Raw genomic sequence first — 13306 nt, forward strand, 5'->3', positions numbered from 1 at the left:
TTACTGCAAAATCTCCATTTCCTCCTGATCAGCTGGGACTTGGGAGGCAGAGAATAGATGGGGGTGGGGCCAGTCAAAATTTTTACTGCCGGTTCTCCGAACTACTCAAAATGTCCATTACCAGTTCTCCAGAACTGGTCAGAACTTGCTGAAACCTACCTCTGGATTAGTGCATCTGTGAGACAGTCCTAAAGAAAGTGAGCTCAAAGCAGGGGTGAAATGTTCCCGGTTTGGACTGGATCAGGTGATCCGGTAGCGATCGTTGTGGGTGATTCGGCAATCCGGTAGCAATGGTGGAGCAAAGCTCTGCCCACCCACCTGGGTGTCATTACTTCCTGGTTATAATTATAATTATATAATTATATAACAATATTATAATGTTATTATTCTATTCTATTCTATTCTATTCTATTCTATTCTATTCTATTCTATTCTATTCTATTCTATTCTATTCTATTCTATTCTATTCTATTCTATTCTATTCTATTCTATTCTATTCTATTCCTATTCCTATTCCTATTCCTATTCCATTTCATATTTACAACAGTCACAGCATCCCTATAAAAATTTGGGCACTTGGAGCCTGGCATGTATTTATGATGGTTGCAGTGTCCCAGGGTCACGATTCCTATTTATGACCTTCTCAGATGGCTTCTGACAAGCAGAGTTAATGGGGGAATCTTGATTTACTTATTAATTGTGTGATTCACTTCACAGCCGCAGTGATTCGCTTAGCAATCGTAGCAAAAAGAAAAAAAGGTCATAAAATTGCGTGTAACTCACATAGCAACTGTCCAATAGAAATTCTAGTCCCAATTCTGGCCGTTAAGCCTAAGACTACCTGTATGTCACATGTCTCTGGGCACTTTTGGTCTCTGCAGGAATCTATCAGGAAAAGTTAGTGAAGACACTCCTCTGAAAGAATAGTGAAACCGTGATACTATGCTAAAAGAAGCACCAAGGAGGTTATCCAGGAGTCAGAGAGAGCTATAAGAACTTCCAGTGATTTGTGGTTTCAGTGCCTTTGCTTTTCGACTTGAGATTTATGATGATCAATGAGGTGATCCATCCCTAAGTTGTTTCAGCCTAGCCAATAAACACCACAGAGACTCATAAGGGATGAGGGAGTTAATCCATGTGTAGCAGGAAATTGCCCAGAAAGGCCATTTGGGAGACAAGAAGGAGGGATATAAACCTTCTCGAAGCCAGAGGGCAGCTGTTTTTACATCCATCTCTTTTGCTTCCTTTAGAAATCTCTACATATGTATTTATTATCGTAGTGTAGCTGAAATGCGTGGAAGGCATTGCCAGGATTCTAATATCTTCCCCTGCAACACCCAAGTTATTTCATACTTGTCAAACTGAAAATCCCTCCAGCCTGTATTTTCTGCAAAGATCCAGTCTTCTGCTCCACGATTTGACAATCCTAATTTTGCATTTTGTTAAACAAAGAAATGCCTTTCCACCAGTGGTGGGTTTCTACCGATTTGCCCTGGTTCGGGTGAGCCGGTAGTGGCGACGGCGGGAGGCTCCACCCAACCGTCCAGACATCATCACGGATGCTCTGTGCATGTGCAAAAGGTTCTGTGCATGCGCAGAAGTGCTGCGCATGAGCAATGTGAGCGCATCCATGCACACTCACAATTCTGAACCAGTAGCGAAAGTAAGTGAAAACCACTACTGCTTTCCACTTTAAGAAAAAAAGACATCAGCATTGTTGAAATTGGGTGGGTGGGCCTAGTGGCTGTTACAGTGTGGAAAAGCCAGGGAGATTTGGACGCTTCATTTAATATTTTTGTAGAACTCAGAATTTTAGGATTTGTTTTATCCTAATGGAAAGATAAGGTAAAGGAATCTCTGGGGGCTTTACTCCACTAGTCTTAGCCAAATTTAGGGGCTCTCAATTCTGTTTTTAGGTCACTGAGCCAGCACTATCTGAAAACATTTCAGTGATCATGTGCCCAGCATAACATCACAGACCGTGCAGTGAAACACAGAATGCTGTTACATTCCACTGAAGTGGTACCTATTTATCTACTTGCATTTACATGTTTTTGAACTGCTAACTTGGCAGGAGTTGGAGCAAGTAATGGGAACTCATCGTGTCACATGGTGGTAGAACTCTAACCGCCAGAGCACAGACCTTCTCTGGTGTCTATTAAAACAATGAGCCACCGTGCCTCAATGGAAAGATAGATTTGCTACGGTATTATTTCTTCCTCTGGAGAAGTTAAACTTTTGAACCTGGTTATTGAAGGATGCCCTTCAGATATGTTCACCTACAATTCCCAGAATGCTCAGCAACCATATTGAGTGGGGGATTTGGGGAACTGAAATTCAGCAACTGAAGGATGTTCAAATGGAAAAAAAACGCTTCTAACATGGACCTGATCTGTCACTAATGGTTACAAATCTGAATGAATGGCAACCAGATGACATATCATCATTTGTTTTTTAACAAATGGAGACCGGAATATAATGCTAGCAAATTTAGAGGTCCTGTAATGGACAACCTTAAAATAGAAAATAGATCAGTTGAAAGGTAATTCCCCCCCCCAAAGGCACGTATAACCTTTAAACATTTGAAACATTTAGCCCACATTAGGCTTGGTTCCAAAGGTGATGATGATTCATTCCACATGCCTCAGGCAAAATTAGGCCTCCTTTCACTTCAAAAGCCATTTGCAGCTCAGGAAATATTTTTCAAGGGGAATGATGGAAATGTATGGGATATGTCAATGCCTATTGCTAGACTTAATGCTGCACTTTGGATTCCATTCATCATAACTAATTTTGAAGAATCTCCTTTTGAGTAGAGTAATAGAATTGGAACAAGCGATTTGTTCAATGCAAGAATCCAAATTAAACTCTCACTGAGAGTTTTATCTTATTTAGCATTTTATTTTATCGGGCTTATATGTGGCTCCATTTTTAACAAACGTCTAGAGGTTATTCTGTAAAATAACGTTAAGGATCTAGGCAAGAATAAAACACGTATCACTCAATTCTGTGCCAGGGACAATTAACCACCTCAATTCAAACAGAAGAATGTGTTCCAAGAGCAACACTTCATAGTACATTTGCCTCCAAGACCTGCTGAAAGAGTAGGCTAGGGTCTAATTATCTCTCTATGAGTATATATACAGGGAATATATATAGGGCATTCCCTATTCTAGAATTGTTCTTTAAATTATCACAGTAATTTTAAATTCTGTATCTATTAACTCTAGATTATTAACTATATCATCTGTTTTAGTCTTATTTTAGAGCTTTTAGTGGTGCTGCTTCATCCCTCCATGACTGCCCATCAGAGGTGGTATTCAGTTGGTTCAGACCGGTTCACCTGAACCGGTAGCGGAAATCCCGCCCATCTGGGCTCCATGCCATCCTATTTAGGCACATTTTTGAGGCCTGGCGCATGCACGGAAGGCAGGTGCGCACACAAATTGAGCGCATGTGCGCACCAAGCAAGCGTGTGTACGCGTGGCAAACCAGTAGTAACATCATGTGAAACCCACTGCTGCTGCCCATATAGTGTCTATTTCTTCCCCTCCCCCTCCTGTGCAGACCAGTTCATTACTTGCTTGTAGTGTTATAACCTATATCTGTATTGCTTTTCCTTCTTCTAAAGCCAAAAGGGACTAGACTCTACGGATAGTGCTATTCAGGATATGATCTATGCATACAACACTTAAACGTTAGGCAGTGCAAGTTCAAGATGGACTGTTTTCCAACTATTACCCATTGAATGTAGATACCAATAAAAGAGTACCTGTAGCACTGGACTGAACTGTGGAGACCTTAATGTTCTCTGAGCTTGATTGTTTGCTTGCAGATATTTCATTAGCCAACATCAGTGTTCCTTCTTTATATACAGTAGCTTGCTTTGCCAGTGTTGATAGGGAGTGGTTTTCTCTTTGAAAGTTCCCATAGAAGAGAATATTTGTAGCTCAAGTTTGAACTGTGCGGTCCTCAGAAATTACTTGATTAGGGTAATATTTTTGCTTGTTTGTTTCCTTGGGGTTAATCCCAGTTTATCTGGATGTTGGTTGCTAAAGAGGATGTGTCATGGTCTTTTTGTTTCCTTCTTAGCTTTTCTATGGTCTCTTTTGAATGGTCTGTAAATGTGTTTCACCTCTATATGTCTATTGATGGCTGATATGTCTGAATGCCAAGCTTCCAGGAATTCCCTAGTCGTTTTGGATTTGATGCTCAGTTTACCAGTTGAAACTATGGTTGAGTCTGTCCATGTTTTGTGAATATATAGACCACATTGAATGTAGATGTTTGAAAACAAACTTCAGTACGAGTGTCACTTATTTACGTATATTCAGCCACATGGTCACCCTGACTGCAAGGTAGAGGTGGGTTTCAGCAGGTTCTGACCAGTTCTGGAGAACCGGTAGCAGAAATTTTGAGTAGTTCGGAGAACCGGTAAATACCACCTTTGACTGGCCCCGCCCCCATCTATTCTCTGCCTCCCGAGTCCCAGCTGATCGGGAGGAAATGGGGATTTTGCAGTAACCTTCCCCTGGATTGGGGAGGGAATGGAGATTTTACAGTATCCTTCCCCTGCCACGCCCACCAAGCCATACCACACCCACAGAACCGGTAGTAAAAAAATTTGAAACCCACCACTGCTGCACGGACTTCCCTAGTGCTTTTTTTTGGAATATGTATCTTGGCAGACATCCAGACCCTGAATCCCTGAGAATTTTGATTGTATAACCTAGCAATGTCAACCTTTATTTTCTTTGTCAAGAAGAACAAATATGGTTGTAACAGTATACTTTTTTAAAATTCATTTTATTCATCCTATGTATACATTTTGTTTTTGTCCATAGGAAAGCACCTATCCAATGCAGCACAATGTGATCAATAAAAGAAAATCACTGAAACATTATTTACCCCTTTCTTTTACTGACCCAAAAGGAAAAGTAAAATAATTAAAAAATAAGAAAGCAAGATAACAAAAGTGCTTGCAAATATTATTGAATTTCATAAAGATTAATGGGATCCTTACAAAAGTATATGTATATATTACAAGAACTGCTTAATCATTTGGTGGTCCTCTTGTTGGAAAAAAAAAGAAGTAATCCACCTAAAAATTAGTAACTATCGTAACCTCCTTATATGTCATTCATTTTCTTTCCTTTTTTTGCACCATTGATAGACATCATCATAATACTACTTAGTATAAAGGAATGTATAGGGTTTTTAAAATATATTTTTGTATAAATACTCAGTCACCTCATTACTGAAAAATAGCAGATGGAGTTAAGCACCATATTTCTGTCTAAATGCTTACAGTGCAAGTTTCCCTTTTCCCTACAGAACATTTTAAAAAATGAGTGATATTGTAACAAAATCACTACTCCTTTATACTACACAGTATTTTCATAAAATGTACTCTAAAAGGTATTTTTGGCATTTTTCCTTTTTAAAAAATACACCTTTTAATATTTATTTAAATCTATAATGTATATTTAACATTTTGACCTGCCTGAATTTATTCAGTTCTGAAATCTATCAGCTGTGAATACTTGTAAGAAACATGTTTTTTTTTAATTATTTGTTAAAGATATTCATATATGCTTCTCATCAGAAATCATCCTATAATAACTGTAAAGCGGATTAAAAAACAGTATTTTGCTATTTATCAATAGAACCAAGGAACAGCTTATGCTCCACAGTGAAAGTGAGAACATTCAGGAGAAATCATATTGATGGCCATTATCTTACTGATCCACAGCAAGAATAAATGTATAAAAGATGGGTAGTTTGTGGTCTGGTGCCAGCTGGAAGCAACCAGATCCATTCATGAAAAGTTCATCTACTTTGTTGCGTTCTACCTATAATACAAGAATCTCCCCAGACTGTTTGCCTTCTCTTGGGAACCAACAGATGAGGTTCCATGGAACTTGGAAGAGGTCTTTGGCTTATGCCTTTTGTAGCTGAGCAAGGACTCAAGGCTAGTTCTAAGCTTGACCCCTCCTCCCTGCCTGGCTGGGAGTTTCTTAACATTTGGGCATATTTGTAAAGAAGATTATGTTATCTGTTCAGTCAAAATAATAATTTTGATCTAGCAGTTAGGTAAATGAGCTTGGAAGACCTAAGTACCTGGAGATATGGAACTCTTTGTGGAGAACCTTGTTTGTACTTTGTCTTCTCAGACTGGTCACAAGCTATTTGACCTGACAAACTAGTGAGAGCAAAAATGCATTTGATATTTGAATATGCAATGCTATATTAATCAATTCTTTTGATATTAATACAATGTGTTTATTTTGAATCAGATTTCGCTGACAACCCTTTTTACGTCAGAGAAGGAGTTCAACATAAATTATTGTAAAGGGACAGATATTTCAGGGAGGTTTACAGTAGAATCATTTAATTTTTCTAAATCTGCCCAGTAGTTGATAAGCAAATGGCTTAGATATTTTTTTTTTAAAAAAATAAAACAATAACTCATGGGGCGACTTGCAAATGCATAACGAACATGGTGGTGTAATATTTTTTTTTTGAAGCTGTTTATATTGGAAAATGTAACCACCTTTATTAAGTCTATAACTTACTGATTTTAAGGTATAACTGTTATTAGGGATATCAAGTTTGCCACAAGAGAAATGGCTTTGCTCCAGTACTAGATGACTATTAAGTTCTGAAATCTTACCATGCAATAATTAAAACTCAGCTAAAATTAATAAAATAAGGTATGTGTGCTTATCAATCTTGCAGATAAAAAGTTAGTTTGAAAAAAACAAATAGGGAAATTAGACATAACATCTCTTCTTCATGTGGTATATTTGGCAGAAAAAACAACCTTCTGGTATTACTGACTTCTCAATAACAGAAATTAAATATTCTGATTTTTGCGAATTATTTTTGGAGCAAATGTAAACACACAAAAATGATTCTGCTCTGCATTGCTCTAGAGTAGAAATGTTTTAAATATAGCAGTTGTGATCTGATCCATATGTACTTGGTTTTTTTTTGAAAAATAGTGCAGTATGTATTGCAGATTCACCTAATTCCTGAAAGGAATATATGCTGTGATATAGCATATATAGCAATTCCAGAATTTCATCAATATGTATATGGATTAGTGTACATTATTTTTTCCTTGTTAGTAATGATTCTGTAATTTGTTTGAACAATCGATTTTTAATAGCAGAAGGATTGTATAGGACTAATTGTATAGCTCTAATTAAGGCAAAATATTTTTGTGTTCCATTATGTTTGCTTGAAAAGCAAGTATATTCTTCCTCAGCAGAAACTCAATTCTTGGAGCTTGGGTCAGATCCAGATCCCATATATTGAAACTTCTCTTTAAAACCATGTTTAAAAAGATGGTTCCTGCTAATATGAAATTTTAGGCAAAAAATTCAAATGTCTAATTTTTAGAGAATTTTTTCTTCAGTATTCGTTTACTTTCCATATTTTAACTTCCAATTTTGAAGACCACTGATCCAGACTGATAGTAACTGTTCCTTGTGGCTATATGTTGCCAGTATGATAGCACACACAAATCCTATCACTGAAAATAATTTCTCTGAAGAAGGAACCGCTCATAAATTTCTGAATAATATTAGGCCTTCATCCAATGTAGGTAAAAGCTTTGTCTGTCTTAAACTAATATTTGAACCAATTCTCATTTTACACAAATTTAATTACTCATTCTCCATTGCCACAAGACAAGGCAAAGAATTAGCTTTTAAAGCCTACAGGTTATTAATAAATATTATCATATTAGCACCAAACCAGTGACTTTTATAGGATTAGTCAATGGAAATTATATGCCATTACAAATATGTAAGATATAGTTATTGATAAAGCATAAATACTACCATGCGTGTTCACCAAATCTCTGCAAAGTACTGATTGCTATATAAATTTAATAACAATAATTATATTCCTCATAAGGGAGAATTGGTTTTAAAATGCCAGAAATACCTTAATGAAAACCAGTTAGCACCTTACAAATATCAGTGCAGCCTGTAACAAGAAGAGAAATTACTGAATGAAGGTAAACAACTGAATACAGTGACAATAAACATATCACTTTTGTCAAAATGCTACATATGATGTAGAATATGTAAAAATGCAGTGGTGTGACTGCAAGGTTTAATTTTTTTTTTTAAAAAAAGAACAGAGGATAAGCAGCTTTAATATAAAATTTTACATACAAAAATATTAAATCAAAATAAATAATTCCAGACATAAATATAATACATTAGAACTTCAAGAATATACTGTACACACATACACGTATGCATACATACACAGATACAATCATACTTTTTTTTAAAAAGGCACATTACGTACATTTCTCTCTCTCACACATACACATATACACGCACATACACATACACACACAAACATAGAAATAAAAAAAAAAAAAGGAAGGCAGAGGTATTGCTTAATTGTCCTTCATCCATCTTGCTTAAGCTCCCGGCATTAAGAAATCCTGGAAATTAAAAACAAGATAAAGAGATCTCATTTCTACTTTCTAGACAACAGAGGGGTGTGTGTGTGTGTGTGTGTGTGTGTGTGTGTGTGTGTGTATGATCTTTTATGGAGGCAGTCTGATATGCACAGAAGCATCATAATTCTACTCTGTACAGTTTAACAACCTTTTTTTTTTTTACATTAGTGCAACAGCTTCCAGCACGAGGTCCTTATATCACTAAATTATCTTTATGTCATTCGACTTAGGCTTTATATGCAGATAATTGAATTATACATAGATTCAACCCTTGCAGACTCAGCAACTCCTCAATGTTTTTGGAACCATCACGTTTGTGAGAATCATTTCCCAAAGGGTCAAGTGTCCTAGCCATGGATGACATCCAAAAGGTCAGCTTGAAAAGAAAACTGGTAGACTTTCCTTAAAGCAAACAAAGAATCAAACAAACTGTTAGGAAATGATAGTTACCTAACTTGTTGGGTTGGCAATATATAAAACCTCAATATAGCTTTAAGGCTGTATTGCTGTATTGCATCATACTGTTTCCTGATTGGTTAGCTCTGTAGCCAATGTCCTTAAGAGGGAGCTTGAAACATGGTTAGTGTCTCTTTACTGCTCTCTGCTACTCTTTGCTGAACGTTACTGATCGTTACTGCTATTTGCTGTGTTTGCTACTGTTTGCAACTGTTTATTGTGTATGACTACAACGACTGGTAAGAAGACTTTGTTATTGGAATATCCCCTATTTTACTCTCTACTACTTTATCTGTGTATGACCTGGACTGTTTATTGGACTGTGCTTATTATTATTTTCCTACAAGTAAACACAACTCAGTGTATCTGTGTGTTGACTGTGATTATTTGCAACTGCTCTCAGTCGCTTTCATGTGCACACCCTTGCTACTCTAGGGTTGCTCTGTGAATTCCTCAACACAAACCACTATTTTCATATGGAGCCTTGAGTGCTCATCTTAAAAGAAAAGGAATGAATGAAGGAATGGCAATTCAGAAATACCAGCCAGGGATAGGTTTAAGTGGATGTGATTACTCAGAAATTGTTTTTTTTTTAATCAAATGTTATAGTACAGTGATGGCAAACCTTTTTGGCACTGAGTGCCCAAACTGGAACATGTGTGTGTGCATACACGCACGCATGCGTCAGAGCCCAAGAAGCTCAAAGACTAGTTGGCCAGTGTGCATGCACGCGCTGGCAACCCGGTCTTCAGGTTTCCGGGGCTCTGGCACGAGTGAAGATCAACTTGCCGGTGCACATGTGCGTGCTGGAAACCAGAAGAGCAGCTGGCGATGGCACGCGTGCCCACAGAGAGGACCCTTGTGCCACCTCTGGCACGCGTGCCATAGGCTCACCATTGCAGTTAGAGTAGTAAGCAATATTGTTGTGATGACATCTGAATATTCAAGAAAAACAAAAAAATAAAAGTTAAAACTTAATCAACCAAGAGCCTTGGTAGTACAGTGGTCTAAAGCACCCTGTTATTAAGACCAGCTGCCTGCAATTACTGCAGGTTCGAATCTCGCCAGGCTCAAGGTTGACTCAGCCTTCCATCCTTTCTAAGGTAGGTAAATTGAGGATCCAGTTGTGGGGGCAATAAGCTGACTTTGTATAAATATACAAAAAAAAACCCCTGAGTTGTCATTCAATTGACAATTGAATGTCTCCGACGTTGCTGTTCCTTACACTGTTTGATGGAGTTCCAAATACTGAAGACAGCCAGCATGAACCTGAACATCTGATGGTAGAAGTATTGTACTATCACAAAGCAAACCTTACTGCTTTTATTAAATGAAGGAGTAGAGTTTGTCTCACAATATGGCTTTTGTCATTTTGATGCAAGGAGCTATGGATATAGTCCCGGAAAAAAGTTTTTACAAAATGTGAGTGAAACAGGGGCCTCTTCTGAACATCTTAATCAAAGTCCAGATGGCTTGTCATCATCAGCAAGCCTGTGAAATATTTCCCAGATGAGTCCATAAAGGGGCTTTGGAGTATATGAGGGCACAATGCTCCTTTCTGCACATCCTTAAACCAATTGTGATATGAAGTAGTCAGTAAACAAAGTCTACCTGTACCCTCTTCTTCTGAACAAATCACACTTAGGTGTGGGTGGAAAACTTAGGAAAAAGGTGGAAGTGACAATTTTAGAGCTAAATCCAAATATGGTTTTGTGCCAGAAGTGATGTCATTATACTCAAATGCATCAGTGTTCAGTGACTCCATGTACCAATTCTGAGGCTAAGAGATTGTAAAGGAAAGCTGGCCTGGTGGAATTACAATTCAGCCAAATGAACTTCACTGCAAATAAATACAGACCTAGTTGATTAAATAAATATCACTGACCAGATGCACAATTAAGCCCATAAACATTTAAATATGTGTAAATATAACACCAAAATATGCAGAAATTACAACTTACCATTGCTATAACACTTGAACATCGAGGCCAGTTCCAGACGATGGAGTACATTTTCCACAGTAACCACCACATTTTCCTATTACTTTGGTACCATCCTATATAGATAAAACGAGGGGGGGGGGGGGGAAATACACCAGAGAGGAATAAATGCAATTCTTTATATCCCAAAACTATTTGAGCAATTTATAGAAGGAAAATGTATTAACAACCCTAACCCCAATTACATTAGTTAAAGGGAACATATTTCTGAATGAAAATGCAGAGGGTTAGAAAAAGAAAATATATTTAGGTTAAAGGAACATAGAAGGAAATGAAGGAACTGATAATAAAATAAAAACGTATAAAACAAAGAGGTCGCCACCCCAGCTCTGTAAAACCTTATGATTTTAAAATGAAATTATACACATATAACATTCAGTATTTGTTCTGTTTTCTTTAATATGCATAATTTTGTACTTATTTATTTATTCTGTCATGATTATGTAGTGTATATTGGAGGTGGTGACCCTTTGAGGGTTGTATGCAACAAAATTTCATTTTAATGTATGCCGATTAGCGTACATTCAAAGTGACAATAAAGTGTATTCTAAGTCTAAGTCTATTTCTGCTTCAAACGCCTTTTGATTTTAAAACAACAACAACAGAATTTGCCTCAGAAAGACAGAAAAAAATATATATAAAGGGCAAAACGAACAACACAAGAGACTTTCCAGTCCTACATGTTGTTAAAACTTCTGTGTTTGCTACTCTTGATCTCTGACACCGATCCCACTTTCTTGTTCACTTGTTTCTCCTGATACTGAAACTTCAAGAGCTGCGTCTGACAGCCGAAACAGGGAAAGTAGCCAATATTGATTGTCTTGAATCTCTGCTTTCAGTTGGTCATTTGGGACTCCCTCTAGGAGTTCCTGCTGAACATTGATTTTTTTCCCCCAGCTGCTTCAGAGTAACAAAGTGAAAATTCTCCTTTGCACTGTCCCTTTTGAGACAAACATGATGCCTTTTATTTTCCACAGGTCTTGGATCCCTTTATGTGCAAGTGGCCCAAGTATGCCAACCGTTTTTCCGCTGGAATTGTCCTGCTTACTGCAGCAAATTGTTGATCACGGCAAGATTGACATTTGTGTAGATTCTCAAACTGCGGGTTTGCAGCTCTGGGGAAGGAGCAGGGACCGTAATGGGGAAACCTGAAAGGGATTGGACTTGTTCCTGTTCTGCCTGAATGCGTTTGTTGACTTGCTGGACTGGGATATGTGCAGAACATAGACTATTCGGTCTAGTGGTGAAGGCACCAGGCTAGAAATCAGTAGAGTGTGAGTTCTAGTCCCTCTTTAGGCATGAAAGTCAGCTGGGTGACTTTGGGCCAGTCTCTCTCACTTAGCCCAACCCATTTTGAGGAAAATAGGAAGAAGAAGGTGTATTAGCTGTCTTGACTAATTTATGCTTATTTATTCTAATTGTATGTTATATTCAGGCATATTCAGGAAATATGCCTATTATTATACAATTATTATGGTAGTATAGTATAAATAAGCCATAATAAATGGAGCAGCCTAGCGCATTAATATCTCTGGATTCATGGAGGATGAGGGTACTTAGGCACTACAGACCCTGGGAAAGAATTTGCCTTTCTTTCCTTGAGTTTAATAGCATTGTTAGAACAAGCACTGAACTGCCTACTGTGGAGGACTCAGACAATTAATTAAAGAAGTGTGTGCAATCACGAAGCTCAGTCTTTTTACTTTCACAGTTAAGCAGATCCACTAATTAATTGCAATAATACAGATCAAGTTGAATTTACTCCAATCTATGGTTTTAAACCCACCAATTACATACCATGCTTTGCAATTCTTGGGCTTTAGTTTTGACTACCCTTTCATATACACACACATACTTTTTGCTATTTACAAGAAGGAGCGGCAAGTTAGCATACACAACACTTTAATTCAAAGTAAGTTTCGCTTACAGGAGATCTTGTGATTTCAGAAACAGCGTAATTTCCTTGTGAAAGCCACTTTGAGGTCTGCGTTACTGACAGGCCGGTTCCAGAGAGGTTGATGCTAAAGCGACCCTTTCAAAACAACAACAACAACAAAAGACGTATATGAGATTGTACTGGCTTTCTGAAACGATTACTAAATACCCGAAATGCACGCTCTTTTAAAAGCAAAGACAAAGGAAAGAGAAAGAAAGAAAGAAAGAAAGTCTATTTGTGAACAATGTCGTTTTCTAGTGCTTTGGGTCCCCTGTGTAACAACAGACCACAGAGTCATTATTCTAACAAGATCTCCCTGGCACTGTTTTCAATTGTTCCAAGCCCTCACAGCGATTAGCACATACTGTACAAATCACAGCAGGACTGAGATTAAGCATTTATTCTCATTTGCAGCAGTTCGAGAACAAG

At 37.6% G+C, this 13306-nt stretch overlaps 1 protein-coding gene across 1 annotated transcript in view; it reads right to left on the reverse strand.

Moving 5' to 3' along the window:
- Positions 1-8414: 8414 nt before the first annotated feature.
- ADAMTS9 (ADAM metallopeptidase with thrombospondin type 1 motif 9) overlaps positions 8415-13306 on the reverse strand; it is a 163401-nt gene continuing 158509 nt past the window's right edge. Inside the window, exons 38-40 of the mRNA XM_070934351.1 lie at positions 12869-12973; positions 10903-10997; positions 8415-8467 (exon numbers count right to left, since the gene is read on the reverse strand). Coding sequence (XP_070790452.1) covers positions 10908-10997; positions 12869-12973 — 195 coding nt within the window. The 3' untranslated portion in view covers positions 8415-8467; positions 10903-10907. The remainder of the gene's footprint in view (positions 8468-10902; positions 10998-12868; positions 12974-13306) is intronic.

This window comes from Pituophis catenifer, unplaced genomic scaffold (assembly GCF_029215685.1).
Source record: "Pituophis catenifer annectens isolate HBS135680 unplaced genomic scaffold, rPitCat1.0.hap2 SCAF_2, whole genome shotgun sequence".
Taxonomy (NCBI): Eukaryota; Metazoa; Chordata; class Lepidosauria; order Squamata; family Colubridae; genus Pituophis; species Pituophis catenifer.